Genomic DNA, 27,914 nt, shown 5'->3' on the forward strand with positions numbered 1-27,914 from the left:
TCCCAACTGTGACACTCTCGGTTCTAAGCTCCCTCCCAACTGTGACATTCTAGGTTCTAAGCTCCCTCCCAACTGTGACACTCTCGGGTCTAATCTCCCTCCCAACTGTGACATTCTAGGTTCTAAGCTCTCTCCCAGCTGTGACATTCTAGGTTCTAAGCTCCCCCCAACGGTGACATTCTAGGTTCTAAGCTGTTTCTACTCTCTGACACGCAGATATTTTGGGATTCATTTTCCCTTGACAAACAAGGCTGGGGTCAAGAAGAAAGCCTAAGAGGAAAAGTGGGGTGCGCTCCCAGATAGTGAGAGATCTGAGTGGGTATTCTTGGGTCATCCTACTCACGTTGGTGGTTTTCTTGTAGTAGTCAATGTTGTGCACGTCTCTAGCCAGGCCAAAGTCCGCGATCTTCATCACGCTGTCTTCCGTTACCAGCACGTTCCGGGCAGCCAGGTCCCGGTGAATGCACTACGTAGGGAAGGGAAGGGACCCAAGAACAAGTAAACGAACTGCAGACACGGGGGTGGTCAGGGAATAATTTCAGAGGAGAGTCAGCATGGGAAGCGAGACCCTGGCCCCACACAGTCCCCTAGTCTGCAAGCTAACTAACTCCCTGTGGAGCTGTTTTTACCCATCTGGAGAATGGTCACCATTCCATCCCAGTTCTGCCTGCTCCCTCTCAACCTTCACCAAGTCCTGAAGGCAAAGAAGCTAATAAAATTCTAAATGCCCCTGAGCGTGAGCGAGCTGAGGGGAGATGAGCAGGGGATGGGTTCTCAGGCTGCATCTCTATTCCCTGGGCTCATTACTCCACTGCAGGATTAGACCATGGGACCCACCCACCATACTGCGCTGGGCCGCCGTGTTTGACCTGCTCCATTAAAGAGGATGCAAAGGAAACATGGGTGAGCTGGGGCCACCAAAAGAGAGTCTCTTGTCTCATGGGCCAAGAGTCAGGAGTCTTGAATTTCAGTCTTATTTTGCTTTGTGACTTTCAGTGAGTTCTGTCTCTGCTTGCTTCAGTTTCTTCAACCATAAAAACGAGGGGCTTGGATTAGATGACCGCCGAGTGGCCTGTCAGTGTAGACAGTCTATGCTGTTTGTTTGAAGGCCCCTTCCAGCTCAGATAGGCTCTGCTTGATGGTCTTTCCAGCTTGCACATTCTATGTTCTAGGGTCCCTCGCAGCTTTGATACTCCTTAATTCTATGATGCTATGCCCCTGTTATATGGGATTAACTCATGCAGCTGAGCACACAGAGGCCTGGGGAAGGTACCGAGTCAGTTAGAAAAAACTTGAAAAGGGCAGTATAGGTCAGAGCAAAACCAGGCCTGGGGGTCTGAGTACTTTTACATTCCCCTAGAGACAGGAACAGGGCTGTGTGACCCTGGGCAAGTCACTTAGCCCCGTCTGCCTCAGTTTCCTGTGTCTGAGGCCGAATTTGAGTTCAGATGTTCCTGATTCCAGGCCCAGCGTTTTGTATCACACATCTAGTAAACATCAAGAAGGGAGATTCAAATCCTGAGGGGAAGGCTGGCATTCTCTTTTCACTGTATCTATCTTACTGCCTCCTACATCAACTGGGGTTCTTTCTATGGTCTCACAGTAACCCTAGGACTGTTTACTGAACCCATTCTTGGTGCAGATGACTGAGTACTGTTATATGAGGGAGACGAAAAGATAGGCATCCGGCCAGATCCATGTGGATACTCTACCTCTCCTTTCTGCTCAGTCTTAAAATCTTTTTGGGGACATGTGCATATATTGATGGAAGAACCCAGGCTGCCTCTCCATCCCAGGGCTCTGAACTGGGGGGCTCAGAAGTTTGGGGGCAATGGATCTGCCTGGGTTTCTCTATCTATGAAGTGGGAAGCCCCAGAGCTTCAGGAAGAGTTGACTTGGATGGTAACAGACCTGGATTCAGGCCTTGCCTCTGAGACTTATTATCTCTGGTGCCTTGGCCAACAAACCTCATTTCTAATCTGTAAAATGGGGATAATCACACTTGCATGGATTGCTTGCCTCACTGGGGGCTTGTAAGGAATGTGCATCATGAATAAGAAGAAAATCATAATCTGATCTGTCTTTGGAGCACAGAGGGAACCCAGGGTTCTCAAAGGTGCACTCTGCCAGGCTTGGAGAGGTTCTAAGCCTAGGTCTGGAGAAGCATGCTATCCAAAGGTTAGTTAAATCCTTTCTGAATTGCAGGAAGTCAGAAATGTCAGAATGTGAAGGGCCTTCAGAGCCCATGCAGGCCAACACTTAAATTTTACTAATGGAGAAACTGAGGAACAAAGAAGGGAAGTAACTTATCCAAGGTTACCCCCCTCCAAAAGTGCAGAAAGATGGCTGTGAAACTAGGTCTTTCTACTTATGATACTCCCCTCGACTGAAGGGCAACATGGCACACACAAGTACATGCATCATCAACCTCAGGGTGAGAAGACCTGGGTTCAGGTTCTGCCTGTGACATATACTGACTGTGTGTCCCTGGGCAAGTCACAGCCTCTCAGAGGCTTTAGGAAACTGTCTAAAGCTATATATATATATGTGTGTGTGTGTGTGTATGTATATATATATGTGTGTGTATATATATGAATTATTCTAAACTTAACAAACACTAAATACAATGGGCATCTCCATTCACATAGCAGAACAGAGAAAGAGGCTTGTATGTGAAACTGCAAATCTCTTTTATGTACAGTTTTTTATGCATATAAACAAGCTCCTCTTACAGCTGTCAAAACTTCCCTAAGACCGTAAGTCACAGAACAGGCGGTAATCCTCACTGGTCAGGAGACTTTCCTCACCTGGGAGTTCCCTATCAATAGCCTTCCTTACCTGTCAACAAATTTTTAAAAATACACCTATTAAAAAATGGAGAGGGTCATGTAGGTGGAGAGCAGGCCCATATTAATAACCATACATACACTTTCACATAAATAACAGCTCTCATCCTAAGGGGCTTTAAGGGAGGGTTACAAAGTTCTTTCCCTTAGAACAATTTGGCAAGGTAAATAATGTCGTATTGCCCCATTTTATAGGTAGAAAAACTGAGGCTCAGCAACACTGCCAGGTATCGTATCCATAACCTGAAGCCAGGTGTTTGAACTCTAAGACCAACAGTCCTTTGTGGGTGGTGAAAGCTGCCAAAGGCTAGTGGGCTTTCTGAAGGGTGGAGGTGGGTGGGGTGGTCTGGAAGCGAGCCCCTGACTGGATCCTGCTCACCTTCTGTGATGCCAGGTACTCCATGCCTCGGGCCACCTGGTAGGCACAGGACACCAGGTCCTTGAAGGTCAGCTGTTCTTCTGGAAGCTTGCAGGTATCAAAAGAGTAGTCCATTCCCGGGGGTCTTCGGGCCCGCAGATACTCGCGAAGGTTCCCCTTGGATGCGTATTCCACTAGGACGTAAAGGGGGCCTGTGGGGCCAAGCGGAGGATGGAGTTATCACACACAACCCACAGAGATGGCAGCTTTACCAGGAGGGAGCCACAAGGACCCTGGGGCTGACCTCCAGCTGTTGTGGTGGTGGAGAACAGGAGTGAAACGCCCCTGGACTCAGAACACCGTGCTTGCATTTCCTAGATCTCATCTGTTCTCAGGATAGGGGAATCTCAGTATAGAAAGGGGCCTCAGGAAGCACCCAGGACAGCCTCTCCCCCACTGCAATAATCCCCTCTACAATATTCCTGATGGGGCCATCCAGTCCCCACTTAGACCAGGGGGGTCCTCAACCATTCTGTGTATCTTGGACTGCTTCTCAAAATAATGTTTTTAAATGAATAAAAAGAAATACATAGGCCTGCAAAGAAAACCACTCATATTGACATAGTTATCAAAATATATATTTTTTTGCTTTTTGGATGAGGAAGGTAGGGCAATTGGGGTTAAGTGACTTGCCCAAGGTCACATGGCTAGTTTTGTGTTAAGTGTCTGAGGCCAGATTTGAACTCAGGTCCTCCTAAATCCAGGGCCAGTGCTCTATTCACTGCACCACCTAGATGCTCTCATTTTCCTTTTCTGAACCTGAGTTTCTCATCTGTCAGATGAGGGGACTGCATAAGACCAAAGATTCTTTTTTCTTTTTTTTTTTGAGGGCAATTGGGGTTAAGTAACTTGCCCAAGGTTACACGGCTAGTTTTTTTGTGTGTGTGGGTGTTAAGTGTCTGAGGCCGGAACCGAACTCATGTCCTCCTGACTCCGGGGCCAGTGCTTTACTCACTGCACCACCTAGCTGCCCCTAAGACCAAAGATTCTTAACCCAAGGTCCATGAACTTGTTTTTATTTTTAATAGTTTGAAACTATATTTCAATATCACTGGTTTCCTCTGTCCAGTCATTTTTTCAGTCATGTCCAACTCCTCGTGACCTCATTTGGGGTTTTCTTGGCAAAGATCCTGAAGTGGTTTGCCCTTCTCCAACTTATTTTACAGATGAGGAAGCTGAGGTAAACAGGGTTAAGTGCCTTGCCCAGGCTTACACAGCTAGTAAGTATCTGAGGCCAGATTTGAACTCAGGATGATGAGTCTTCCTGCTTCCAAGCCCAGTGCTCTTTCTACCTACCCATTTTATTTTATGCATTTAAAAACTTGATTCTGAGAAGGGGCCCATGACCCAAAAAAGGGTAAGAACCCCGGCTCTAGATGGTCTCAGTGCCCTCTAAGGTACTTCCCAGTTGTACGGTTCCCAAGTAGCCTAATGCAAAACATTCATTTGAGGTCCCAGGCCTGAGACACACCAGGATCCAATTGTCCTAGTGACTGGTATGGGCACTGAGTCTCAGTTTCTCTTTCTGTGAAGTAAGGAGAGTAATATCTGCCTGGTGGGTTTTCCCTTTTGGAAAATGAAGCAAAGGTTGGGAATTGGTGTTTGAAGGCCCTGGGAGGAGACTGGAAATGAGGATCCTTTTCTGATGGGGCTGCCCGTCTCTTCGGTAGTCCTGGATTCTGGGGAATGAAGGATGGGGGCAGAGGTGGGGACCATGGGTCAGCTTACCATCCTGTGTGCAGGCTCCCAATAAGTTAATGATGTTTTTGTGTTTTCCAATCATTTTCATCATTTCCATTTCAGAGACCAAGTCAGACAGGTCCTTGTCTGTGGCGTCATCTAAGAAGGTAAGGAAGGAGAGGTCAGATCGGCAGGCATCCTTTGGGGTGAAAAATATTCCATCAAGAAAAATTACAGTATACCAGCTCTAATATGGCCATGCAGGGCTGTGGTGGCAAATGGTGGCAACCATTGGCTCTCCAGGAGAAAAAGTCCCCATAATATGCTTTTAAGTTGAATCTGCACTATTTCTCCATCACTTTCTTAAGCCTAGACAACCCACAGAACAATAAAAATCAAGCTCTGATTTGTAGCATCTGCTGAATTCTGATGTGTAAAGGTTCATGCTGAAAATTTAAGAGTCACAAATTCAAGTTGGCTCCAGCATGATCCTGTCTCCATGCCTGAATGGGCAGGGATGAGACCCCGATCTTCTCATCCCATTCATCTGATTCAAACCTATGACTCAAATGCCAAATAATGACTATAATGGGACACAGGGCTAAGTAGCCTCAAAGCCTTGGCTTGGGGGAGGCACTCCTTTTCACATCTTCCCCCACCCCCATACTCAGGATCATCCTGCATTAGCAACAGGGTTGTACTTTTGGTGCCAATGGGGCAGCTTGGCAAGGCCACTCTGTAACCATTCATTCAACTGCAGGGGAAAGAGTCCACACCTGCCTGGTCAGGTGTGTGAGACCCAGATCCATATATCAGGGCAGCAGCCTGGGGGACGCCGGCCATCAACCAAAGGACGTTCAAAGAACAGTTCTGGTGTTTAACTTAAGGCTTCACTCATAAAACAAATTGAACTAATTGAGGTCTTTGTTTCAACAAAACAACTTGGCACCTTGCCTGGGTCTCTCTCCCACAATGGCAGAGAAATCAACTGATTGGGACCATGTCAGAGTATCAAGATTTACCTTAGAATCACAGACTCCTAGAGCATCATGGAAGCACAGTGGGAAGGGACCTGAGAGGCTCCCTAGTCCAACCCAAACCTGAAGAGGATGCCCCTCTATGCCTTTCCCAACAAGTGGTCATCTAGCCACTGCACAAAGACCTTCAATGATGCCTTATACTGGCATGGTGTCGGGAGACACTCTTTGTTTTCAGGGGTTTTTTTGCTGTTGCAAAAATGTTGCTATAAAACTCCTGGTACATGAGACTTTCTTTTCTGTCTTTAAGCTCTTTGGGCTATATGTCTCACAGTGGGATCTACATATCCCTTTATTTTCCAAATGTAGAAAACCCCTTAGGGTAACCCATTCCATTTTTTGGATAGTACCAATATTTAGTTAGGTTTCCCTTCTATTGAGTTTTAACCTCCCTCTTTGCAAAGTCTACTCATAGCTCTTAGTTCTGACCTCTGGGGTCAATAATAATAATGATGATAACATTATAACATAATGTTACAATATATATGTATACATAAACATATAATATAAAACATAATGCAATTATTGATATATTATACCACCTGATTATTGATACATATAACATGTTATATACAAACATATTTAATATATAACATATTATATGTAAACATATATAATTTACAACATGATGTTATTATATATACACACATAATATATAACACATGTTATTATTGATATATTATTATATCACCTGATTATTATTGCTATATAATATATAACATAATGTTATTTTATATGAACATATATACTACATAACATAATGTTATTATATATAAACGTATATACTATATAACATTATACAAGCATATATAATACATAACATAATGTTGTTACATATGAACACATATAACATAATATTATTGATATATTATTATATCACCTGATTGTTATTATTGATATATAATATATATAACATAATGTTATTATAATTACTATTGACCCCAGAATCATAGTAGTTGATAGTGGTTTAAGGTCTATGAGGTGTTCAATATAAATTATATTATTTGACCCTCACATCAACTTGGTGAGGGAGGTATTATAGATATTTTACAGGTGAGGAAACTGAGGTTCAGAAGGTCTTAAAATGACTTGCCCAGGTTCACTCAGTGACTGAGGTGGGATATGGCCCCAGGTCTACCTGACTCCAGGTAGGGTAGCACAGTGCTATGCTGTACCTTCAAGAAGAATAGGCCCAATTTCTACATGACAACATTCCAAATGCTTGGTACTGTGACATCTTTGACCCTAAGATAAGGCTGCTACATGAGTGTAATGGATGAAGACTTGTCAGAAAATGAATGACAAAATGGAGACCATTAGATTGCAAGCTCCTTGAGGGCAGGAACTGTCTTTTGCCTCCTTTTGTATCTATCCCTAGTTTGTAGCACAGTGCCTGGCATATAGTAGGTCCCTAAATGTTTACTGATTGACTAGAAAGCAGGTGCTTTTGTCTTTAAGTTCAGAGCTCTTTTCAGCCCACTGTGTTCTCTGATGGGAGAGCAGATGGGACACTGGTCCATATGTTTGTTTTTCTGTATGTCCTATAAGATGGAGACACTTCAGATCTGCTCCTCCAAAGCCCAGGGAGTTAACCAGAAGCAGAGAATCTATTAAGATGTCTTTCTGAACAGCAGTCAGTACTGGGGTCTCCTGTTGTGGAGCTTTGGTGCTATTCATCTCTGAAATTTTTAACCACAGAAATTCTGAGGCTGGAAGGGGCTTTCAAGGTCTCCTGGGCAGAGTTCCAACTAAGCATCTTCTGGGGAGCCTACCCAGATCGCTGGAGCCCCACGATCTCTCTCCCCAGAGCCGAGCAACATTCACTGTCTGCCTTACTCTTTGGACAATTTATCACTGGGGCCTTGCAACATGGTCGCCATGTTGTTTAAGCGTGGTACTGAAGTTTCTTGTGTGTGCATGCTCTTAGGTATAAGAGACAAAGGGTCCTGACTCTCCCCCTTTTCCCTCTAGTGAGCCCCCTGAGGGCAATATTTAAGTCTGTTCCTCAATCTTCTCCCGGACTGTGAGCTCCTAGAGGCCAGGCCTTCTTCTCTTTCTCCTGAAGGGAGCTGAACAATCAGGGAAACAACTCCTTTACTGCATTTTTTGACCCTTTTTAAGTAACTCCCAGGAAAGGAGGCGACAGCTAGGTGGTGCAATGGATAGAACACTGGGACTGGAGTCAGGAAGACTCGCCATAAGTTCAAATCTGGCCTCAGACATTTAATAACTGGATAACCCTGGGCAAGTCACTTAACCCCATTTTGCCTCAGTTTCCTCATCTGTAAAATGAGCTGGAGAAGGAAATGGCAAACCACTGCAGTATCTCTGCCAAGAAAACCCCAAATGGGGTCATGAATAGGCAGACTCAACAACAGGGAGGTCCAGGATCTACAGGTGGCAATGTCTTCTGTGCATCATGCCTTGCCCCTCTCCTCTGTCCCCTTCCCTTGCCAGGAACGTCTGCTCATTTGACACTACCTTTCAACATCTTCACAGCTACAGTGACGGGCTTGTTGGGCTTGTCCTTGTCGATGCCGATGGCTTCTGCCATGACCACCTGGCCAAAACAGCCTTCACCAAGAGGTTTTCCCAGGGTAAGACTAGAAGGAGAGAAAGACCAGTGAAGACATGCTCCCTGATTGTGTTCTTTTTTTTTTTTTTTTAAAGCAATTGGGGTTAAGTAACTTGCTCAAGGTTACACGGCCAGTTATTATTTCTGGGTGTGGTGCTGAGTATCTCAGCCCAGATTTGATCCAGGTCATCCCGACACTGGAGCCGGTGCTCTTACTCGCTGAGCCACCTGGCTGCCCCTCCCTGATTGTGTTCTTGTGGGGCAAATCCCTTAATCCCTCTGAGCCTCAGTTTCCTCACCCGTAAAATGGGGATAATAATTGTGACACTACCTTCTTCACAGAGTTGCTGTGAGTAAAGTTGTTCCGTGTCCAGTGTCACTGAAAGGAGTTCCTACTGCTGTCCTCATCTTTCAAGGTTCAGCTCCACACCCCCATGAAGCTTTCCCTACCCTGATCTCTCCTGTTTCTGAATACTCTGGAATCTCCATCACACAAGTTAATACCAACTGGTTCTGCTCCATATTCTACCTCTTTAATCAGACTGTGAGCCCTCTGAGGGCTTGGAACTACGTCTTCTCTTGTTTCTCCTAGCACAAGGCTGGGTATCTTCTTCACACCCAGTGACCAAATGAATATTAAAACTTGTACACCAGAGGTCATCTAGTCCAGCCCCCTCGGGCTTGTTTTTTCATACTGATTGTGACAAGGCCCAGATTGGAACATGGCTCCTCACTCCTACTGCCATAACTAGGGACAGGGACTGAAGGATCAGTGTAACTGTAAGGCAGGATGAAGACAAGAGGAGAGGAGAAGAGAGGAAAGGAGATTGGAGTGAAGGGAAGGGAAGGGAAGGGAAGGGAAGGGGAGAAAGGAAAGGAAAGGAAAGGAAAGGAGAGGAGGAGATCTGAGACCGAAAGGGCAGGTGGGTAATGGGGGGATCTGAGGCCAAGGGGCCAGTGGACATTGAAGCACTGACCGAGACCTGCACAGCTCCCACTTGGGGTCAGCAGGGAGCTCCAGCTCCGACACGTTGGCCAGCATGGGCCCTTCGCTGGAGGAGAGGCGGGCGATTCTCACCAGGGGGGTGTTGGAATTCATGGACGAGTTCGACTCCAGGGACACCTGCTTGAAGGGAGCAAATAGAATGTTATTGCCATGTGTCTTCCAAGTGCCTTCCATGCGGCCAGATGACTTTTCCAAGGAAGGACAGGAGAATGGAAAAGCAAGAACAGCTTCCATCATGCAACTCCCCTGTAATGGGGGCCTTACATGCAACAGAACTCCCTACTACCTTCTGAGAAAATTCTGTCCTGGCATTTGAGGCCCTCCACATTCTGGCATGATTGTATCCAATCACTCCCTCCCACATAGTCTATGCTCCAGCTGAACTGGGCACCCCTTAAGTCTTGTCCTCTGGCCCCTTCCTCATCCCATCCAATATCTCTTGGGGTCTCAGACTCTGTGACTTTCACCTTCCCCCTTGAAAGCCTCTATTCATAGGGCCCACCTCAAGGGCCACCTCTTTCTCTCCCTGATCCATCTTCCCAAGGGTTGGTAAATAACCCAGGAGATACCAATGAAAAGAACAGGCTCACACTCCACCCTTCTACCTGGTTGACCTCAGGCAAGACCTCAGTTTCCTCATCTTTAAAATGAATGAGTTGAATCAGATGACCTCTGAGGTCCCTTGCAGCTCTTCACAAAATGCAGGCATCACTCCCATTTTACAGATGAGGAAATAAACCTCAGAGAGGTTAAGAAGCTCAGCCAGTGTCACACAGCTAGCAAGTATCAGTGCTGGTATTCAAAGCCAGGTCTCCTAACCACAAGACCTGTTTTCTTCCTACTACACCACAGCTCCTAATGACCTTTCCTCTCTTGGGGAGTCCTGCTATCCTTCTCCCCCAAACTTCCAAATGGCAGCCAAGTTTATCTGAGACAACCTCCTGACCCCCTTTCTCTGGGTGGTCAGAACCCTAGAAGAGCAAAGATAGAAAGAATTCAGCTGGATACCCCTTCCGCTTGCCCCTCCTTGCATTAAGCATGGAGGCTTGAACCCAAGCCCTAGAGTGAATTCATTGACTACATATCATAGGTATGAGTCTCTGTGCCTGTGACACAAGAGGCCCTTCAGTCCGTTGAGAAAGATGCTCAGGGTCATTCTTGGTTTGTGGTTTGGATGAGAGAAGTCCCAGAATGCTCGGAGTCAGGACCTGGGTTTTGGTTCCTTCCTAGACCTGAAGCTGAATGGGACCTTAGAAGGCAGTGGTGAGAGAGTCCAGGAATTTGAAGCCCCTTCTCTAGATTCTCCTAAAAACACTGTGTGGTCTTAACCAAGCCCAGTTCCTCCCAAGGGCCACAGAGACGCCTGGAGAGCTATCCAGTTCTCCTAGAAGTCTCCATACCCAGCAGAAACTCACACAACTATGGCTTCCCTTCATGCCAGTGTGTGTGGGGGGCGTGGAGGGAGGTGTCCAGTGGGGTTATTTCTATCTCTGCTCTCTTAGAGTCTGGCCACCCACAGAAAAGGGGCCAGGAGGTTCGGTCTCAGATAAACCTGGCTGTCTTTCAGGAGTTTCTGGGCAGAATAGCAGGGCTCCTATGGGGATGGGCCTGGCTTTTTTCAGGAAGTCAGGAGGGATGGGAAATTCTGTGCTCAGCAGACCAGAGACAAGCTCAAAGCGAGCATTTATCGCAAGAGTTCAACAGGAACTCTTTGAGCAAATGCTGCCAGACGACCTGCCTAGCAGATTGAGAAAACGGGTTGGCTGCTTTGCAAGCCCCGTGACTCCTTAAATGACCTAACGCTGCCAGGTGTTCATGGAGAATGATCTTATTACGTAGATTCAAACATTCCTGGCTTTGCCTGGTTGTATTCAACTTTGTGTTAAATGCTTGTTTGTGGAAACAGGGCCATTGATTTAGACCTGGAGTGGACCACAGAGGACATTTGACCAAACTGAGGCCTGAGGAGGTCTAAACACTCTTCCAAGGTCACAGAAGTGTCCAAGGTTGGATTTGAACACTGGATCCTCTGACTTAAAAGGTAGTACTCTCTCTAATACATCATGACGCCTCCTCTGTAAAATCCTCCCCTTTCAAGTATATGCACCCTGAAGGCAGGGATCTTTGTCCCTTTTTGGCTTTAGAGTCTCAGCACTGAACGCAGGCCTTCGTAGATAGGAAGTGTTTCATGTAAGTGTGTATTGAACTAGAACGAATAGATTTGCTGAGGCCAGGCAAGGGTAGGGCTCAACAAATCCTTGGTGCTGGGTTACTAGGGCATCTAGAACTACAGATGGGCTGGTCAGGCCACATTTAAAGTGCTGAGCTCTATGTGGGGCACCTTGTTTTAGGAGAGGCACAGACCCTCTCCCTTCTAAGAAGAGGGTGTCTAGGCTGGTGAAGAGGCTGGAAACAAGACAGGCCCTTCAAAAGGATCAACTGAAGAATGTCTAGCTTGGAGAAGACCTGGGGATGTGAGGCAGGAGAACCATCTTCAAGGACTTAAAAGGTGGTCATGGGGAAGGGAAATTTGTTCTGCTTGGCCCCAGAGAGGAGGACTAGGAGTTACGAGGAGGATAGATTTTGGGTCCACGCAAGGTAAACAGGTAGGATGATTCAGTAACACCAAGGCCTCTTTCCTCTGACCTGGTGAAGGCGGGGGCTCTTGAACCACCCTCCTCCAGATGGGACTAAGATGTCAGATCTCAATACATCGTGGACATATGTTCTTATTCCAACTGAAAATATTAAGTCATTTTCTAATGATAGCTCCCATTCCCATGGAACCTATAAGGTGCTTTTGAGGTAGAGAGCATGTTGTCATGCTTATCTGAGAGATGAAGAACCTAAGTGAAATGGCTTGCCCATAGTCACATAATTAATCAGCAAGGGTCAGAATTTGAACTTGGGTCTCTTGATTAAGTCCAGCAGTCTTCTCATTCAACGATGTTCCCTGATTATGGACTAAATCATATTTATCTCAGTTACTGGTGGCACCTGAGGCTTTTCTTAAAAATTTTTCTATTAGGACAGCTAAGTGGTACAGCAAATAGAGCACCAGCCCTGGAATCAGGAAGACCTGAGTTCAAATCCAGCCTCAGACACTTAATACTTACTAGCTGTGTGACCTTGGGCAAGTCACTTAAAACCGAATGTCTTGCCTTCTCCCTCCAAAAAGCAAAAAGAAATTCTACTAAAAGCTAAAAAGAAATACATCTGATGCCCAATTTCAAAGCAAATTCATCGAGTCCAGAATAGGAGCCTGAAGGCTCTGCCCCCAGCCCTTCTCTAGCCTTGGCAGGGGGAGGGGACAGGAGCTAAGGGGAGGATGGTAGGAGGAGGGGTTCGGAATCTTGTATCTACTTTCTGTTACCTGTCGCTTGAGGGGAAACTTGGACACCTTCTGGACAGTGGGGGTGTTGATGGCCTTCTTGGAGGGCATCTTCAGTCGACAGATGGCGACGGCTACCGCCACCACCACAATGAAGAGACAAAAGCCCAGCCCGTAACTGAGGAGGCCGGCAAAGACACTTCCCGAGTCGTCTACTTCAACCATCTCTTCAGCTAGGGAATGATGGGAGAGCTGGTTAGGGGCAGAAGAAGCAGCGGGGAGCCCAGGGAGGGGTTGGAAGGGAGAGGGAGGGCGGGGGGAGGTCAGACACCTAGTGGGCAAGGGTCTGCTCCAAGATGTGGGAGACCAGGACAAAAGGGATGCCCTTGCTGTGGCACCTGAGTGCATGTGCCTCTGTGTGTGTGTGTGTGCGTGTATGTAGAACTTTAAGGAGCCTTCCAACCTCCTCATTTCATGGGTGAAAAAACAGAAGCAAAGGAATGCTCAAGGAAACTCGTCCAAGGTCTCAAAGGCTTAAGGGGCTGAACTAGAATTCAAACCCGGATAACCTGTACTATGTCAGTTCAGGTCTTTTCCAATTCCCCTTAACTTTGGTGCCTCCCCTCTGAGATTATCTCCAATTTATTCTGTCTTTATCTTATTTGTACATAGTTAGTTGCATATTCTCTCCCTCCATTAGACTGTAAACTCTAGGGCAGGGACTGTTTTTGCCTTTTTTTGTGTGTCCCTAGCCCTTAGCACAAGGCCTGATGTGTGGCAGACACTTGGTAAATGTTCAGTGACTTGTTTCTTTTTGTACGTGTTTGTCTTTTAGGGATCTCAGAGGTTATCCCAACTCACTCATTTTACAGAGGAGGACAATCCTGTGTTCAAGATTACACAGGCTGTTAAGTAACAGGAACAGAATTCAAACTCAAATCCTCTGACCGAAAATTCAGTGCTACTGGACAGACTGTGGTACAGAGGAAGGAGGGCTGGGTCTGGTGTCAGAAAACCTGGATTCAAACCTCCAAATGGCTCCTGGATACGTGGAAGATCTGAGGCCAGTCCATTTCCCTCTGTAGGTCTCAGTTTTCTTATTTGTAAATGAGGGGGTTGGACTACATGCCCTCTGTAGTCTCCTCCAGGGCTCCTGTGTGGCCTCTCAGGTGTCTGCATGAATTTGCACGTTGGTTTTGTCCCTGTGTCTGTGTGTGGATGCACCATGAAAATCTGAGGCTGGGGGAAGGGACCCTCACAGAGCGGGTCAAGCAGGTCAGGACAATTTTCTCTGTACTCTTTTCTACAATTGTAGTTGGGTTTGCCTCTAAAAGTCAGAAGGAAACTTGTGTGTGTGTGTGTGTGTGTGTATGTGTGTGTGTGTTGTTTTAAATCCCTAAATAAAAATAACTAAATGAGAAAAATGTTTGGGCAAAGCTTCCAGGGCCTGCCTTCCCAGACATTCCTGGGGAATTCTTCTTTCCCTGCTTTGGAAAGGGCACTGGTTCTAACCAGACAACCCTTCTATCAGAGTATTGGATTTGCCAAAGTTCTTTTCCAAGTGGAGCATTAGGGATTAGGATCTGAAATGGCCCCGACCAAGACGGTAGAGGTTTGGGAGATGACATGGGGACGACAGGGAAGGGGAAGAAGGGGAAGGGACAGGGAATCAAAGAGCTTGGAACCCCAGGAGGGCCCTGGATGCACAGAGTCCAGGGCCCCCATCTATGGGAGCTTCCCCTGATTTGTGAACGGAGGCCAATTACGGCCAGCAGAGCATTCACAGCTTCCCATGTTGTGAGGACTTAGCTATGCCAAAGAAGCCAGTGGGTACAGCCCCCCAGAGCTTTCCATAGCTGCTGGGTGGCCAAGGTTAACTGTGGGGATAGAGGGGTGTTCATGTCAGGGCAAAGGGCTTCCGACACAGACCAGGCCACTGTTTGCTGTTTCCAGGTGACCTACATACTATACAGGGTGATTGTCTTCTGCACATGTGGGCAAACATGACTGGGCAAGAGGGCCCTTCTAGGAAAGTTGTCCACAGATCTGGCTCTTTCTCATTAGGATCCCAGGGCCAGAAGGAAATTTTAGGAAACCACCATTTTGCAAATGTAGCAATTAAGACCTAGGAAGTTATTTCTCCCAAATCTCACAGCAAGTCAGCAGCTATGCTGGGAGCAGAACTCAGGCAGGCCCATTTTATACCAGATTCCATACTCCTGGGAGTCACTGTATGGTCAGGGTGGGAAATGAAGGCCTGAATGACTATACAATTAAGATATTCTGCCTTCTGAGGAGAACACTGAGGGTGATGCTGTTGGTAAAGGGAAGGAAGGGGGAGAATGCTATTCTCTGAAGGCCACTCTGGATGGGATCAGCAAATTAGGATCTCAATTTCCATTTCCAATTGAATTTGGTTTCCTCAGCCCCATGTACCCCACGGTGCATGGCCAAACTTAGGAAGGTCTTATTTCCAGCACCCCCCCTCCAAGGTGGCACTTTGGCATTTCTAAGAGTCCCCCACTTGTTTTCCCAACAGGAAAGAGAGGGCCCAGGCCCAGATAGGAAAGCAGGGGGGAGAGGAGTACCTGGGAGGACCATCAGCCAAGCAGAGTGGTGTGAGAACCCAATAGAATTCCCAGCAAGACAAGTATACTCCCCCGCATCCTCAAAGGTGACATTGCGCAAATAGAGAATTTCTAGTTCCTTATCCGTTGTGTTAACTCCTGCTGTCTAGAAAGACAAAAAGACACACCGAGATAGGAAGGGCAGCGAGAGATGGAGGAAAGGGAGCTGCTCAGGTCCCCAGCACACAACGCAGATCACCAGCTTTCACAGGCAAATTGTCTGACAGATTGAGAACCAAACCAAACCAAACCAAACGGAAAGGTAATTCACACGGCCCCATCTTCCCTTTCATTCCAGACCCCACTGGCAACCTGTAGTTGAAAGCAAGGGTTCCCTTCACCAGGCATTTACTCTGTCCCACTAAAGCGGCAGCATGCAAGCGAAATCATCTCAATGGAAAAGGCACCCCACAATGTGACTGGGGGCGGGGTGTTAGTAGAGGAGGCTCAGGGACGAGCCATGAGCTTAAGGATGGGTGTGAACTTGTGAAGAAAAGAATGGCAAGGCTCATCTGTCTGAGCGCAAGATGGTAGGCCTCTGAGTGAGAAGGCGCCTCATCTAGTCCAGCCCCCTCATCTTAAATGAGGAGACTGAGGCCCAGAGAGGGGACAGAATCTGCACAGCTATTGAATGACAAGAGTTAAGATTAGGGTCTCCAAAGCCTCTGCTCCTCTCATCAGCTAGCCACCTCTCAGCAGAGGAGGCTGACAGCCCACTTTGGAGACTACCGGTTAACACGGCCAAAGAATGGGTAACATACACAAAGAATAGTGTGACATAGGCTGTAGCTTGAGGACCAGGCAAGGTGGGGAAGTGGAATGGACAGAGACTAGAGGTGGGTAGAAGGAAGCTGATTAGAATGAAGAGAGTGCTCACATTAACAATGCTGCTGGACCATGCCTTCTGGTGGGTTGGACCCTGGCTCAGACCAGTGATTATGTTCTTCTAGGAAAATAATCAATATGGTTATAGGTGACCCTCCTCATTGGTGGGATGGAAAGTTCACAGGGCTGCTAGCTGGTATTCAGCCCAATGCCTCTCATTTTAGAGAGTGTGAAAACACAAGAACAGTAATTTGACCAGGGTCACACAGCAAATGAATGACAGAACTGAAACTCAAACCTGGGTCATTTAAGACCCTACCTAATACCTAGGACCCCTTTTACTTTGCCGTATTTTCACGGGAATGGTCATAAGCATGCATTCTTAAGTCTAACACTCATCACGGAAATGGGGAGAATGTCTAAAAAGAGGGAGTATTGAGAAATGGGGGGGGTATTTCTGTGTTTAAAAAGTTCAGTCACTTTATTGTGGGAATTTTTCCATTGCATTTGATGATTGACATTTTAATCCAAAAGTATATACATATATTATATATATATGTACATCGACACACACCATATATATATATATAAATATACATATAAACACACATATATATATAGCAAAGAATTAAGATCAAGCCATTCAGCACCAGACGACAGAATGTGTAACCAAATGATTTTTTTTTTAAACTTGATCAGTTTCTTTAAAATGTTAAAAAGCTCATTCCTGCGTGTCGCCAAGGTTTTGGGACAGAGTCAGTCTACAGTTACCTGGTCTGGATTTGCGAATGTGGAGCCAAAATGGCTTTTCGGCTATGCCTACGAAATTGTTGGCTCTACAAAGGTATTCTCCTTCATCCTGTTCTGTCACATTGAACAGATTCAGGCTAGCGTCTGCTTCAATGGTACTGCTGACCCAAGACTGCAGGAACAGACAGAAACCTGGACTTCAGTACACCACAAACACCATCCGCCATTGGGCGCTGCGTAATTTCTCGCCGAGCCTTTGGCTCTTTTCCCTGGCCTCGGCCACACCGTTCACATCCCTCTCTTCCCCCTCCCCTTGTCCTCGCCCAATGGTGGCTTCTGACATCTTCTTTTCCGATGCTCCTGATCCTAAGAACTGTGGGGGGAAAATGATGTTATCAACACAGACACACAGACACACCTCAGCATACAGACTCACACTGGAAGGGACCCCCTTGAAAATCATAGCATTTATTCCCTCCTACCCCTTGTTTTACAGATGGGGAAACCGAGGCCAAGATTTGCATCTAAAGTCACATAGCAAGTATAGAATGAAATGCAGTCTTGAAAGAGAAGGTGCACCAACAGATGCGAGAAACTCTTGTTTCCTGATGGCTCCAGGAAGATATGTGCTATGTTCCATCACAGAGGGGCTTAGCAGGGACAGGCGTCTATGACCTGACTTGGCAAATACGGTTTCAATTATCAGAGCTCCAAAATAGACTTTGGAGACAAAATACAAGCTACGGAAGCAGCGGCCAGAGCCCAGCTGCTGGCTCGGCTTTTTCGAGCCGTTACATTTTCCACTGGGTAGAGGACTTTTCTTTTTTAAAAAAGGCTGCGCAGAAACCAGTAGGGAAAGCAGATCACACAGGCAGATGGACAGCCAGAGTGCCCAGGTTCCATACCTCCCCCTCCACCCCTTCCCTGCTTTTCTTCCCTGGGCTTTCTTCAAAGCAGGTTCCAAATGACTAGATGAACAGTTCTCTTTGGGGCTTTGGCATCTAAACCTTTGGCATCTAAACCTGGATCTTTTTGGGAGATTCCTCTGCTGCTGCATGGGAGGGAGTGGTGGGGAGGGGGGAGATGAGGAGCCAACCCAGATCATCTCCCCAAATTCTGAGGAGGAGCCAGAAGCACAGCCATGGGAGGGCAGATCCCTACACAGCTGACTTCTTGTGTAAACTGAGGGTTATAAAAGCAGTCACTACCGACTTCTTCCTCCCCTGCCATCAAGGAGCTAAAGAAAAGATGCATCACCATGACACCTTCTGGGGATCTAACTTGGGCAGTTTATTTTGAGTCAGACTCTATGGAGTTTGAAATCCTTCCCCTCCCCACGTGGGAGCCAGAAGACCAGTGAAAATGGACAGTGGCAAAGTCTAGTTTGCCCCAGATGTCCCCACCAAGTGTTGTCTCCCTAATTCAAGTCTAACAGGAATGAGGAAGACTCAGACTCATGTAAGACTCTGGCATGTAAGACTTAATTATTTCTCAAGCCTCCTTCTACTAGAAGAGATACAAAGGACATTCTCATTTTATTGAAGGAGAAACTGAGGCGTGGGAGAGAAGGTAGACTCCCTGGCACAGGGGGCATTGGAGGCAGACTCTGAATCATCATGGGCTATTGAGAGGTGCTGATAGTTGAAGGCAGGGAAGGAGGAATGAGGGGAGCGCTGTTCTAGATTTAAAGGGCATATTGTGAACAGAGGCAGAGACAGGAAGATGCAGGCCATGTCCGAGGGACAGAGGAATGATATGGGAAAGCAGGGTGGCTCCTGACTGTGGAAGGCCTTGGATGATGGACAGATGAGTTCATATTTTATGCTACAGTCACCAAAAATTCCTAAGCAATGGGGGAAATGAGATCAGAACCATATTTTGGGGTAATTATGTCAATAATTTGTAGAGGTTATTGGATGGTTTTTGTTACTGGACAGGAAGGGGAAACAACACTGAGACAAGATCATTAAGGAGACTGGTCCAAGCCAGAGACAATGGGAAGGCCTGACCAGGGTGGATGTGATAGATGTAAGAGAACAGAGGGAGAAAGAACTAATGGGACTCAGTGGCTATCTACTAATCCAGGGTGAACAGGACATGAAGCCTCACAGATGGAGACGATCAGGGCCCTCAGAGGAAGGAAGTGATTTGTGCCAGTTACAGGAGAGAAGGTATTAGAATCCAGGCCACCCAGTTCCCAGTCATAAAGGGGCCACTATCATCCCCATTTTACAGATTAGGAAACTGAGGCAAACAGAAGTTAAGTGACCTGCCCAGGATGAGAGAGCTAGTAAGTGCCTGAGGCTGGATTTGAACCCAGGTCTTCCTGACTCCATGCCCCTCGCTCTGTCCCCGGCTCCAGCTAGCTGGTTTTGAGGACTGGATGATATTATATTTGTACAGCTCTTGGCACAGTGCTTGGCACACAGTAGGCACAAAGTGTTGAGGCTGAAGACAATGGAATGCCTGTTCTGGAGTGAGAAAGAAGGGAAAAATACTATTTCTTCTCCGGCCCCCTCTATCCAGGCCCTGGCTACGAACCTTGAGGACGGTGACGTACGGCGTCCCATCTGGGCCATACTTGCTGCCATTCACCTCCACGTGTTTCAGCCACTGAATGTGGGGCTGGGCATCGCTGTACACCTTGCAATGGAATTCCACGTTGCTCCCCACAACCACGGTCTGGTTGGCTGGGAGGCCGGCCTGCAGAATGGGCCGATGTGGGGATCTCTCTAAAAAAGACCAGAGAGGGCCCAGCTCTAGACCTGTGGTGGGCAGAGAGCCCCCCTCTGCTAAGCTCAGGGAGATCTCCGGCCCCTTCCCACCACTGCTCCAAGGACTCTCTCTGAACACACATCCAGCCGTCAAGTCCATAAGCCCACTTAGCTGGCCAGGAAACTGAGGGTAGGAGGGAACAAGGGAATCTCGGGGCGGGGGCCAGGCTCACCCAGGACGTCCAGCGTGTAGGTCTGCTGTATACTCCCATACTTATTCTCCACCACGCAGGTGTAGTTCCCTCGGTCCGAGGGCACCACGCTCTCCATGACCAGACTCCACTGCTGGTGTCTCAGCTGCAAGAGTGACCAATGGGAAATAGTGAGGTCATGGGAAGATGTCTCTGAGGGATGGACCAGGGAACATCAGAGCTGGGAAGGACCTCAGAATGGAGTCTCTCAAAGCTGGAGAGGGCTTTGAGGATGGCTGGTCCAACACTCTCGTTTGATAGATGACGCCCAGAGACAGGAAGTGATTGGCCCAAGTCAAATAGTGAGACTGGAACCCAGGACAGTCCAGCCCTGACCTGCCCCTCAGTGAAAGAAAATGGAACATTGGGGATATCCCAAATCGTACCCATCCTTCAAGGCCCACCTTGGGCAGGGGGACTCTTCCATGAAGCCTTCCTTGATCTTCCCTGCTGGGAATGATCTTTACCTCCTTCTGCCAAGGGTGTTTTGTTTGTTTTAACGGAAGAAGACTAGATTTGGAGCCCAAGGACCTGACTTTGAATTCCAGCTCTGCCATATTCTATTTTTTTTCCTTTTTAAACCCTCAGAAGCTCCCAGAAGAGTAGTTCTGGCATACCTCTGCAACTTATAGTCTGAGAGAGTTGCCCAGATCATTAACAGGTTAAATGACCTTTGTACGGTTACACAGTCATCATGTATCAGAGACAGGCCAGATCTTCAGACTCCGAGACCTCTCCTATAGGTTTAGCCTTAAATTTTTAGTTTCTTCTTCTATAAAATAACAGACTTGGCCTCAATGATCTCAGAGGTCCCTTTGATGATGCTAATTATCCTGCTTAGTATTCCAGGTATGGACAGGCTGGTCCTACTTTCCTTTTGCAGGCTCTGAGTTCTTCTTAGGGCCAAGGACTCTCTTATTTATCCCATCTTCCCAAACACAGCAGATGCTGTGTATGATGATGGGATGCAGGGGGTACCAAACCTCAGATACGGTCTCTCACCTTAATCCCCCCAATCCGATGTTCTCCTTTGAACTCTCTGCCATTCTTCAGCCAGTAGATGGAGGGGGTGGGGTTGCCTGCAGCTGGACACCGGAAGCGGACTGTGTTTGCTGCCGGGACAGCAAGGAGTTTCTTATCCATTCGCTCAGGCCGGGTCCAGTAAGGGGCACCTGGGGAGTAGGAAAAAAAAAAAGATAGAAAAGATCAGGAGGTAAAGCAAAGACAAGCAGCTGAACCCTGTGACCTGAGGGAGTGAAGATGGGAAGGGGAAGGGCCAAAGACTGCATGGAAGGCAGAAAAAGACACTGATCAAGGGGCTGAACTATAAGACAGCTCAGAGCTCCAATCTAGTCTGACCCTTTCATTTTATAGAGGAGGGGACTGAGGCCCAGGGAGTGGAAGACGCTTGACCAAAGTCATCATCCAGGGAGGAAGGAGACAGCCAAATCAGGATCTGAAACCTGGTCCTTGGAGGCCAAGTCCAGTGCTCTTCTGATCCACCAAGCTGTGAAGAGGGCAGAAGTCTATTAGGCAGGGCTCCCACCCTTGGGAACTCCAGAAGCTGGCTAGGGGAGCGTGCAGAGTCTAACACTCATAGATTGTGTATGTAATTTGGGACAAGTTACCTCCCCTCTCTAAATTATAGTTTTCTCATCTGAGGCATGAGAGGACTTAGAATCGATGGTCTTTGAGGCCCTTTCAAGAATGGATATTCTTTGAGTCTATATTCTAGCATGCTTTGATGTATTGCCTTAGCAGAAGGCTTTGCACAACTGGTTGGATGGGCAGGGATGAAATGTAGAAAGAACATGGAATTGGAGCCAGAGCACCTGGGTTGGTGCTGGACAAGTCATGTTTTTTCTAGGCCTCAGTTTCCTCATGTGTACAATGGCATATTTTTTAATTAAAACTTTTTTTAAACTTTAATTTGACAAACACCAAATGAAATATCCATACACTTTGTAGAACAAAATAAGGAGGTTATACATGAAACTGCAAATCTCTGTTAGGCAGAATGTGCCTTTCCTTTGAGGTATATATTAAATTCAACATGTGACTTTCAAAACTATCCTGCTTGTCTTGTACTTCCTGCTGGCTTTCCTTCATGTTCTATTCTCATTTATAAAATGAGGGGCTAAGATTAGAGGCAGCACAGCTAGGTGGTGTAGTGGATAGAGCCCTGGACCTGTAGTGTGGAGGAAGACTCATCTTCTGGCCTCAGACATTTAGTAGCTGTGTGACCCCGGGTAAGTCACTTCAGTCTGTTCGCCTCAGTTTCCTCATCTGTAAAATGGACTGGAGAAGGAAATGGCAAACCACTTCAATATCTTGTGCAAGGAAACCCCAAAGCAGACGTGCCTGAATGACAAAAACGTTGGATGGCCTTCTGGTTGTCTTTCAGCTCTAAAAGCCAGCATCCCATGACCCTATGACTAGGACTGAATAGATGAGGAGGAGGGATTATACGGGGGTGTTATAATAGAAAGAACACTGAATTTCCAATTACTGGGCTTGGGTTCAAATCCTGGAAATGCTACTTGGTACCTGTGTGATCCTGAGCAAATTATTCAACTTCTCTGGGCCTCAGTTTCCTCATCTGTAAAATGAGATTGGCCTAGGAGACCTCTAAAGGCCCTTCCAACTCTAGGTCTCTGATGCTGATAATAACTCTCTTCCGCACGGCTTTTAGGTTTACAGACCGTCAGCCCTTTCCTCAAGGGCTGAATGCCTACAAGATGAGGAGCATCACCCCATTACACGGATGAGGAAACTGGAGGCTCACAGGTTAAGTATCGTGCCCAAGGTCACACAGGAAGTGCCAGAGGCAGGGCTTGCACCCTGGGTCTGTGGCTCCTCCCAATGCACCACATGCTCTCTTCCTCCAGCACACATGGTTGTCTCCTGGGTTCCCCTCAGCTGCTGAGGCCTGCTGGGGCAGGCATTTGGACACGGGGACTGACAACAGAACAGAAGCCAGCTCCCCTGGGATTCAGAGGCATGGTGCCCAGGGAGCATCCCAGAGAGCCTCTGTGCCACTCCCTGCAGGGGTGGGGCCATCCCCAAGCTCTTGGGGGGAGGCCCATCTCCCTCAGTTACAAATCCCAACAGCCACGGGAGCCCTAATGATTTTATGGGTTTGCACACTTTTTAATATGTTCTCACGGTGCTGCTGGGTGTGCCTGGACAACAGAATCTGTACTGCTGCGGCCCCTGTACCGCCCCACCCTGATGGGCAGGAGGCTCCTAGCTCAGGCAGAGAGCAGGATCCAAGGGGCATGGACCCCAGTCCTGGGCAGAGTTGGCGCTCTGGGGCCCTTCAAAGAGAGGCTGACTGAGGCATTCTTGCATCAGAGGAGAGCCTCGCTGAGCTGGCCTCCAGCTTCCTTCCTGATGGCATCCTCGGGCATCCCCTTCTACACATCTGCCTTCAGCTGTGTAGTACCCTCTCGCCAATTCTCTTGTGTTTATTATATATGGATACATATATATAATTATATTATATATAATTCTATATACATATATAATAATATTATACATATACATGTGTAAGCATGAAATATACACACGTGCACATGCACAGACATGCACATGTAAGAAGCAAAGCACCTAGACACACGTGAACCCACATGCATATTGCACAAATACACAATGCACATGCATGTACAAATCTAATCATGCACATTGCACACACACATACACACAAGCATTGTGCCTAAACATACATGTATGCACACACATGTACACAAAAACAACGCACACAAGTACAAATCTAATCACACAGTGCACATATGCATAATACACACACAATGCAATGTACACATGTACAGGCATGTTCCCAATCACGCACAGTGTACATGTGTGTGCAAATATGTGCACTGTAGCACGAACATGCACACAAAACACCGTGTGTGCACATAGTTCACAGAAACATATGATGAGTATATATGTTCACACACGCACACACATGGTACCAGTACATAAACAGATATGCACATACTAAATACACGTATGTATATGGGCACAAATATATACGCATGGGTGCTGTCTCCCTCATTTAGAATGAAAACTCGGTCAAGGGCAGGGGAGATTTTAGTTTTATCTTTGCATCTTTAGCACCTGGCACACTGAAAGTATTTAAGAAATACTTAGTGATTGACTTATCACTATATTGTGTAGCTATGAGAAAGTTTTGGGAACCTCTATGAGCCTCAGTTTCCCCACCTGCAAAAGAAGGTGTCTAGACTAGCTGACTCTGGCATTCTACTTTTGAACTCATGATTCCCCAGCCAAGTATCAGAAATGTGCCTCACTTTCCCCAAACTGCAGGTGATGATCTTGCCATTCTGGCCTAGCCAGCAACTACTCCCCTGCCCTCCAATCTCCACCCAGTCTTAGATGTGAGCAGGAGTGCTGATCTAAGCCTTCTGACAGCCTGGTTTCTCTCTTTGGAGCTGGAAGCAGTATTGACTTGTTAAGGATTGTCTCAGGTTAGGCTGTATTCATTCCAGGGTCTGGAGGAGGGGCTGCTGTGCGCTCCAGTGTTGGTTCCCAACATCAAGGAGGTCAAAGAAATACCAAATATCTAGAGCTGGGGTGTGGGGTGTATTTTTGAAAACATCCAGTCAGTCCCCTCATTTGACAGGAAGGAAACCTAAGTTCTAGACAGGGGAAGGGGCTTGCTGGCTATAAAGGAAGAAAAAGGTCTTTAGGTTCCCAGACTGGTGTTCTTTCTCCTATATTATTACACTAAGTATCAATGCTTCCCTCCTCACTCCAAAACCTGTAGTGACAGGGAGCTCACTACCTCCTGCAAAGAAATGTCCTTGCCTTGGAAGGAAGGGCGGTGAGCTCCCAAAGCTGATTCCCCATCCCAGGAAGCAGATAAACCCAAATAAAGAAACCTTATGAGTGAGTCCTCTTCTGGCCCCTGAAAAAAGAGCTCACTTCCTGAATTAGCCCAAGGAACTCCCGTCTGATCTGATTCAGACGGGCAGGGTCTCGGGCACCAACGGGGGGGGGGGGAGATTTTTGGTCTACCTCGACAGATCTGGAAATTCTCTTCTATCTAACCTCACAGCAGCATCCTACTGCCAGATACTGTGCGTGGCGATCTCAGCCCCAGGACTACCCACTAAAGATGTTACTGATGGAAGAAACAAAAGGCTTATAGGTGCTAATGTATTCCTACTAGCTCTCCTTTTAATAAATAGCAAAAGACTGGAGACAGATCCGGGTGGATAACATTTGGGAAGCAGACGAGCCACCTGAGGATCCTTAATAGGATGGAATATTATTGTGTCATAAAAATGAGAAAGATAATGAAAAAGAAGGGGGGATACAAATGAAGGGGTGCAGAGTGAAGAAAGGAGAAGTGAGACAAGGACTCTAACCATGTAAACAGCAACAGAATCCACAATACACAAAGGAAAAACAATTCAGCGGGAGACACAAGCCAACAGAAAGCTCGTTAGCATTTTATTAAAGTAAACAGATGTGTTTTTCAAAAACTTTAAATGGAGTATGTTTTCATGCATAATTCCTTAAAATCTTTTAATTTTTGTCTCTGTATCCGACATCTGAATTGCTAACTTATTATGCTTAGAATAAATTAAAAAGCAAAAATAAATGTAAAACCCTCAGTAAAATATTCTTCTGACCATGTCTCTCTGTAATTCCTTCTGAAAACACTTCGAGGTTAATCTTACTAAAATGCTGCTCTGGGGCCCCTGCTCAAGGGCCTTGAATAGCTCCCTACTGCCTATAGGAACAAGTCCAAACTCTCCAGTACTCACTGAGCTCTTCTTCCTGTTTAGTTTCCTTAGCCCATTTGGGGTTTTCTTGGCAAAGATACTGGAGTGGTTGCCCATTTCCTTCTCCACTTTCCACTTTCCAGATGAGGAAACTGAGGCCAACAGGGTTAAGTGACTTGCCTAGGGTCACACAGCTATTGTGTGTCTGAGGTTGGATTTGAACTCAGGCCTTCCTGACTTCAGGCCCAGTGCTCTAGCCACTGCACTACTGAATCAGAAAGATTGTTGTTCAAATCTGATATCAGATGTGTTGTGACTCTTGGAATGTTTAACCTCTGTTTGCCTCAGTTTCCCCAACTGTAAAATGGGGATCACAGTAGCATCTACCTCTCAGAGCTGTTATGAGGATCGAATAAGATGATATTTTATAAAGTGCATGCAGTAGGCACTCTATAAATATTTATTCCCTTCCTCCCTTCCCTTTTCAAATAGGCAAATTCTCTGGGGTTTCCTTTAGCTTATGGATGACTCTTTGGGAGAGGGGAGTCATATCCAAAAAGAACCCCCAAATCCTATTTGCATCAAGATGCTGGACCCTATGACCCTGATTCAAACTTCCAGGAGGGAGGTTCTGCTGAAAGGCTGTATGGAGAGACTGAGGCACACCCTGTGTGAATGTGGGTTGGAGGAGGACCATTCTTTTTTAAAACCAGTGACTCCAGTGTGTCGCCCAAGGATCTGGGTCTAGTTGTCACCAGCATCTGGGTGACCCCGGCCCACCCTCCCACTGCTCTGGGTCTGTATCTTCTCTTTGCAGAATGAGGGTGCCTTGGATGGCCACCAAACCCCCTTCAGTCTCCGGGCCAAAGATGCCAGCAAGGGAGCGACAAGGGAAGAGATCCGGGAGACGGAGGGAGCGGAGCGAATGTCCCCCCGAATCAAAACAAAACTCCCCTGGCACTGGTATCTCCTGGAAGTCCGAGGAGTCCGAGGCCCATTTTACAAAGGGGGCGACGGAGGCTCTGAAAGTCCCCAAAGTTGTCACTGGACTCCAGACCCATGTTCTCCCCAGGATGTCGCACCTCCCACCATGGTTTAGACCCCAGCTGCACCATTTTAAAGCAGCTTGGCCTCGATCTATCCCTCTGTGAAATGGAGATAATGGTGCCTGTCCTGTGGTGGGAAGGATCAAATGGGCACTTTGAATGAGTTCAAAAAGACCACAGTCATAAAATCTCTTCATCTTCGGGGCTCCACTCTCTCCTGCTCTCTCTCTGAACCTTCCCCAATTATGCCCTTAACGAGGCTCCCTCTCCTCTCCTCTCCTTAGTAATTAGGGCAGAGGCAAGAAATGCTTTCTGGTGCCTGAGAACGCCAGGTTTAAAGTGTGGGAGCCCCTCCAAGGGCCACAAATGGGGAGGATGGAGGGGCAGGGCCCCTCATCTCCAGCTTCCTCCAATCCTTTCCCCACCTGGGTCCTGATGCCCTGGCATCTTGTGGAAGGGCTTGAGTTACTGCCCAACGCCCAGAGATGATGAGGCCCGAGTTCTGATTCCACCCCCCCAAACCCCAACAACCAAACTGGTTTTTCTCCTTCCTTTGGGCTCAGGTTGGAGCCTCAGCCTTCAAGCTGCTACTTGTGCTATTGAGAGGGAGACAGGGCAGGTGGAAAACTCGGGGGTGGGGGACACAAGAACCATCTCAGAAAGGCATCAGGGTCTGCTGGGTCTCCACTGGCTGCAAACACCACTGGCTGGGGGAGCCATCTCAACTCATAGTGTTGGGGGCCCAGAGAAATGACTCTACAGCTTCCTCTGACCCCAGACTCTGTGTGTGTCCCATGGCTTACTCCAACCGCTCTGTGAGATCCAGGGTTAGAGGCTCTGGAAGGGAAGGAGGAGGGAAAAATGGAAGGAAGAAGGGAAGAGAAAAGGAGAAGAGGAGAAGGAAAGGAGGAAGGGAAGAGAAAAGGGAGAGGAAGAGAAGAAAGAAAGGAGGAAGGGAAGAGAAAAGGGAGAAAAAGGGGCCTTAGCAGTCATCTAGTCCGATTCTCTAATTTTACAGATGGGGAATCAGAAGCACAGAGAAGGAAAGTGATTTG

The 27,914-nt window shown here is 47.1% G+C and overlaps 1 protein-coding gene across 9 annotated transcripts in view; it reads right to left on the reverse strand.

The window, feature by feature from the left end:
* Positions 1–27,914, reverse strand: part of FGFR3 (fibroblast growth factor receptor 3) — a 95,036-nt gene that overhangs the window by 14,088 nt on the left and 53,034 nt on the right. For 3 of the 9 annotated variants that reach the window (XM_069071239.1, XM_069071234.1, XM_069071203.1), the window contains 10 exons: positions 21,063–21,232; positions 20,043–20,166; positions 19,637–19,827; positions 15,482–15,626; positions 12,936–13,126; positions 9,534–9,679; positions 8,463–8,584; positions 4,993–5,103; positions 3,226–3,416; positions 344–466 (listed from right to left, as the gene is read on the reverse strand). In XM_069071239.1, the coding sequence (XP_068927340.1) occupies positions 344–466; positions 3,226–3,416; positions 4,993–5,103; positions 8,463–8,584; positions 9,534–9,679; positions 12,936–13,126; positions 15,482–15,626; positions 19,637–19,827; positions 20,043–20,166; positions 21,063–21,232 (1,514 nt within the window). Of the gene's footprint in view, positions 1–343; positions 467–3,225; positions 3,417–4,992; positions 5,104–8,462; positions 8,585–9,533; positions 9,683–12,935; positions 13,127–15,481; positions 15,627–17,116; positions 17,268–19,636; positions 19,828–20,042; positions 20,167–21,062; positions 21,233–27,914 lie in introns of all 9 variants that reach the window. The other 6 variants (XM_069071226.1, XM_069071195.1, XM_069071188.1 and 3 more) reach the window with 3 other exon arrangements.

Source organism: Petaurus breviceps, unplaced genomic scaffold, assembly GCF_028583685.1.
Source record: "Petaurus breviceps papuanus isolate PSGF00001 unplaced genomic scaffold, PetGlider_PUasm1.0 140, whole genome shotgun sequence".
NCBI classification, from domain to species: Eukaryota; Metazoa; Chordata; class Mammalia; order Diprotodontia; family Petauridae; genus Petaurus; species Petaurus breviceps.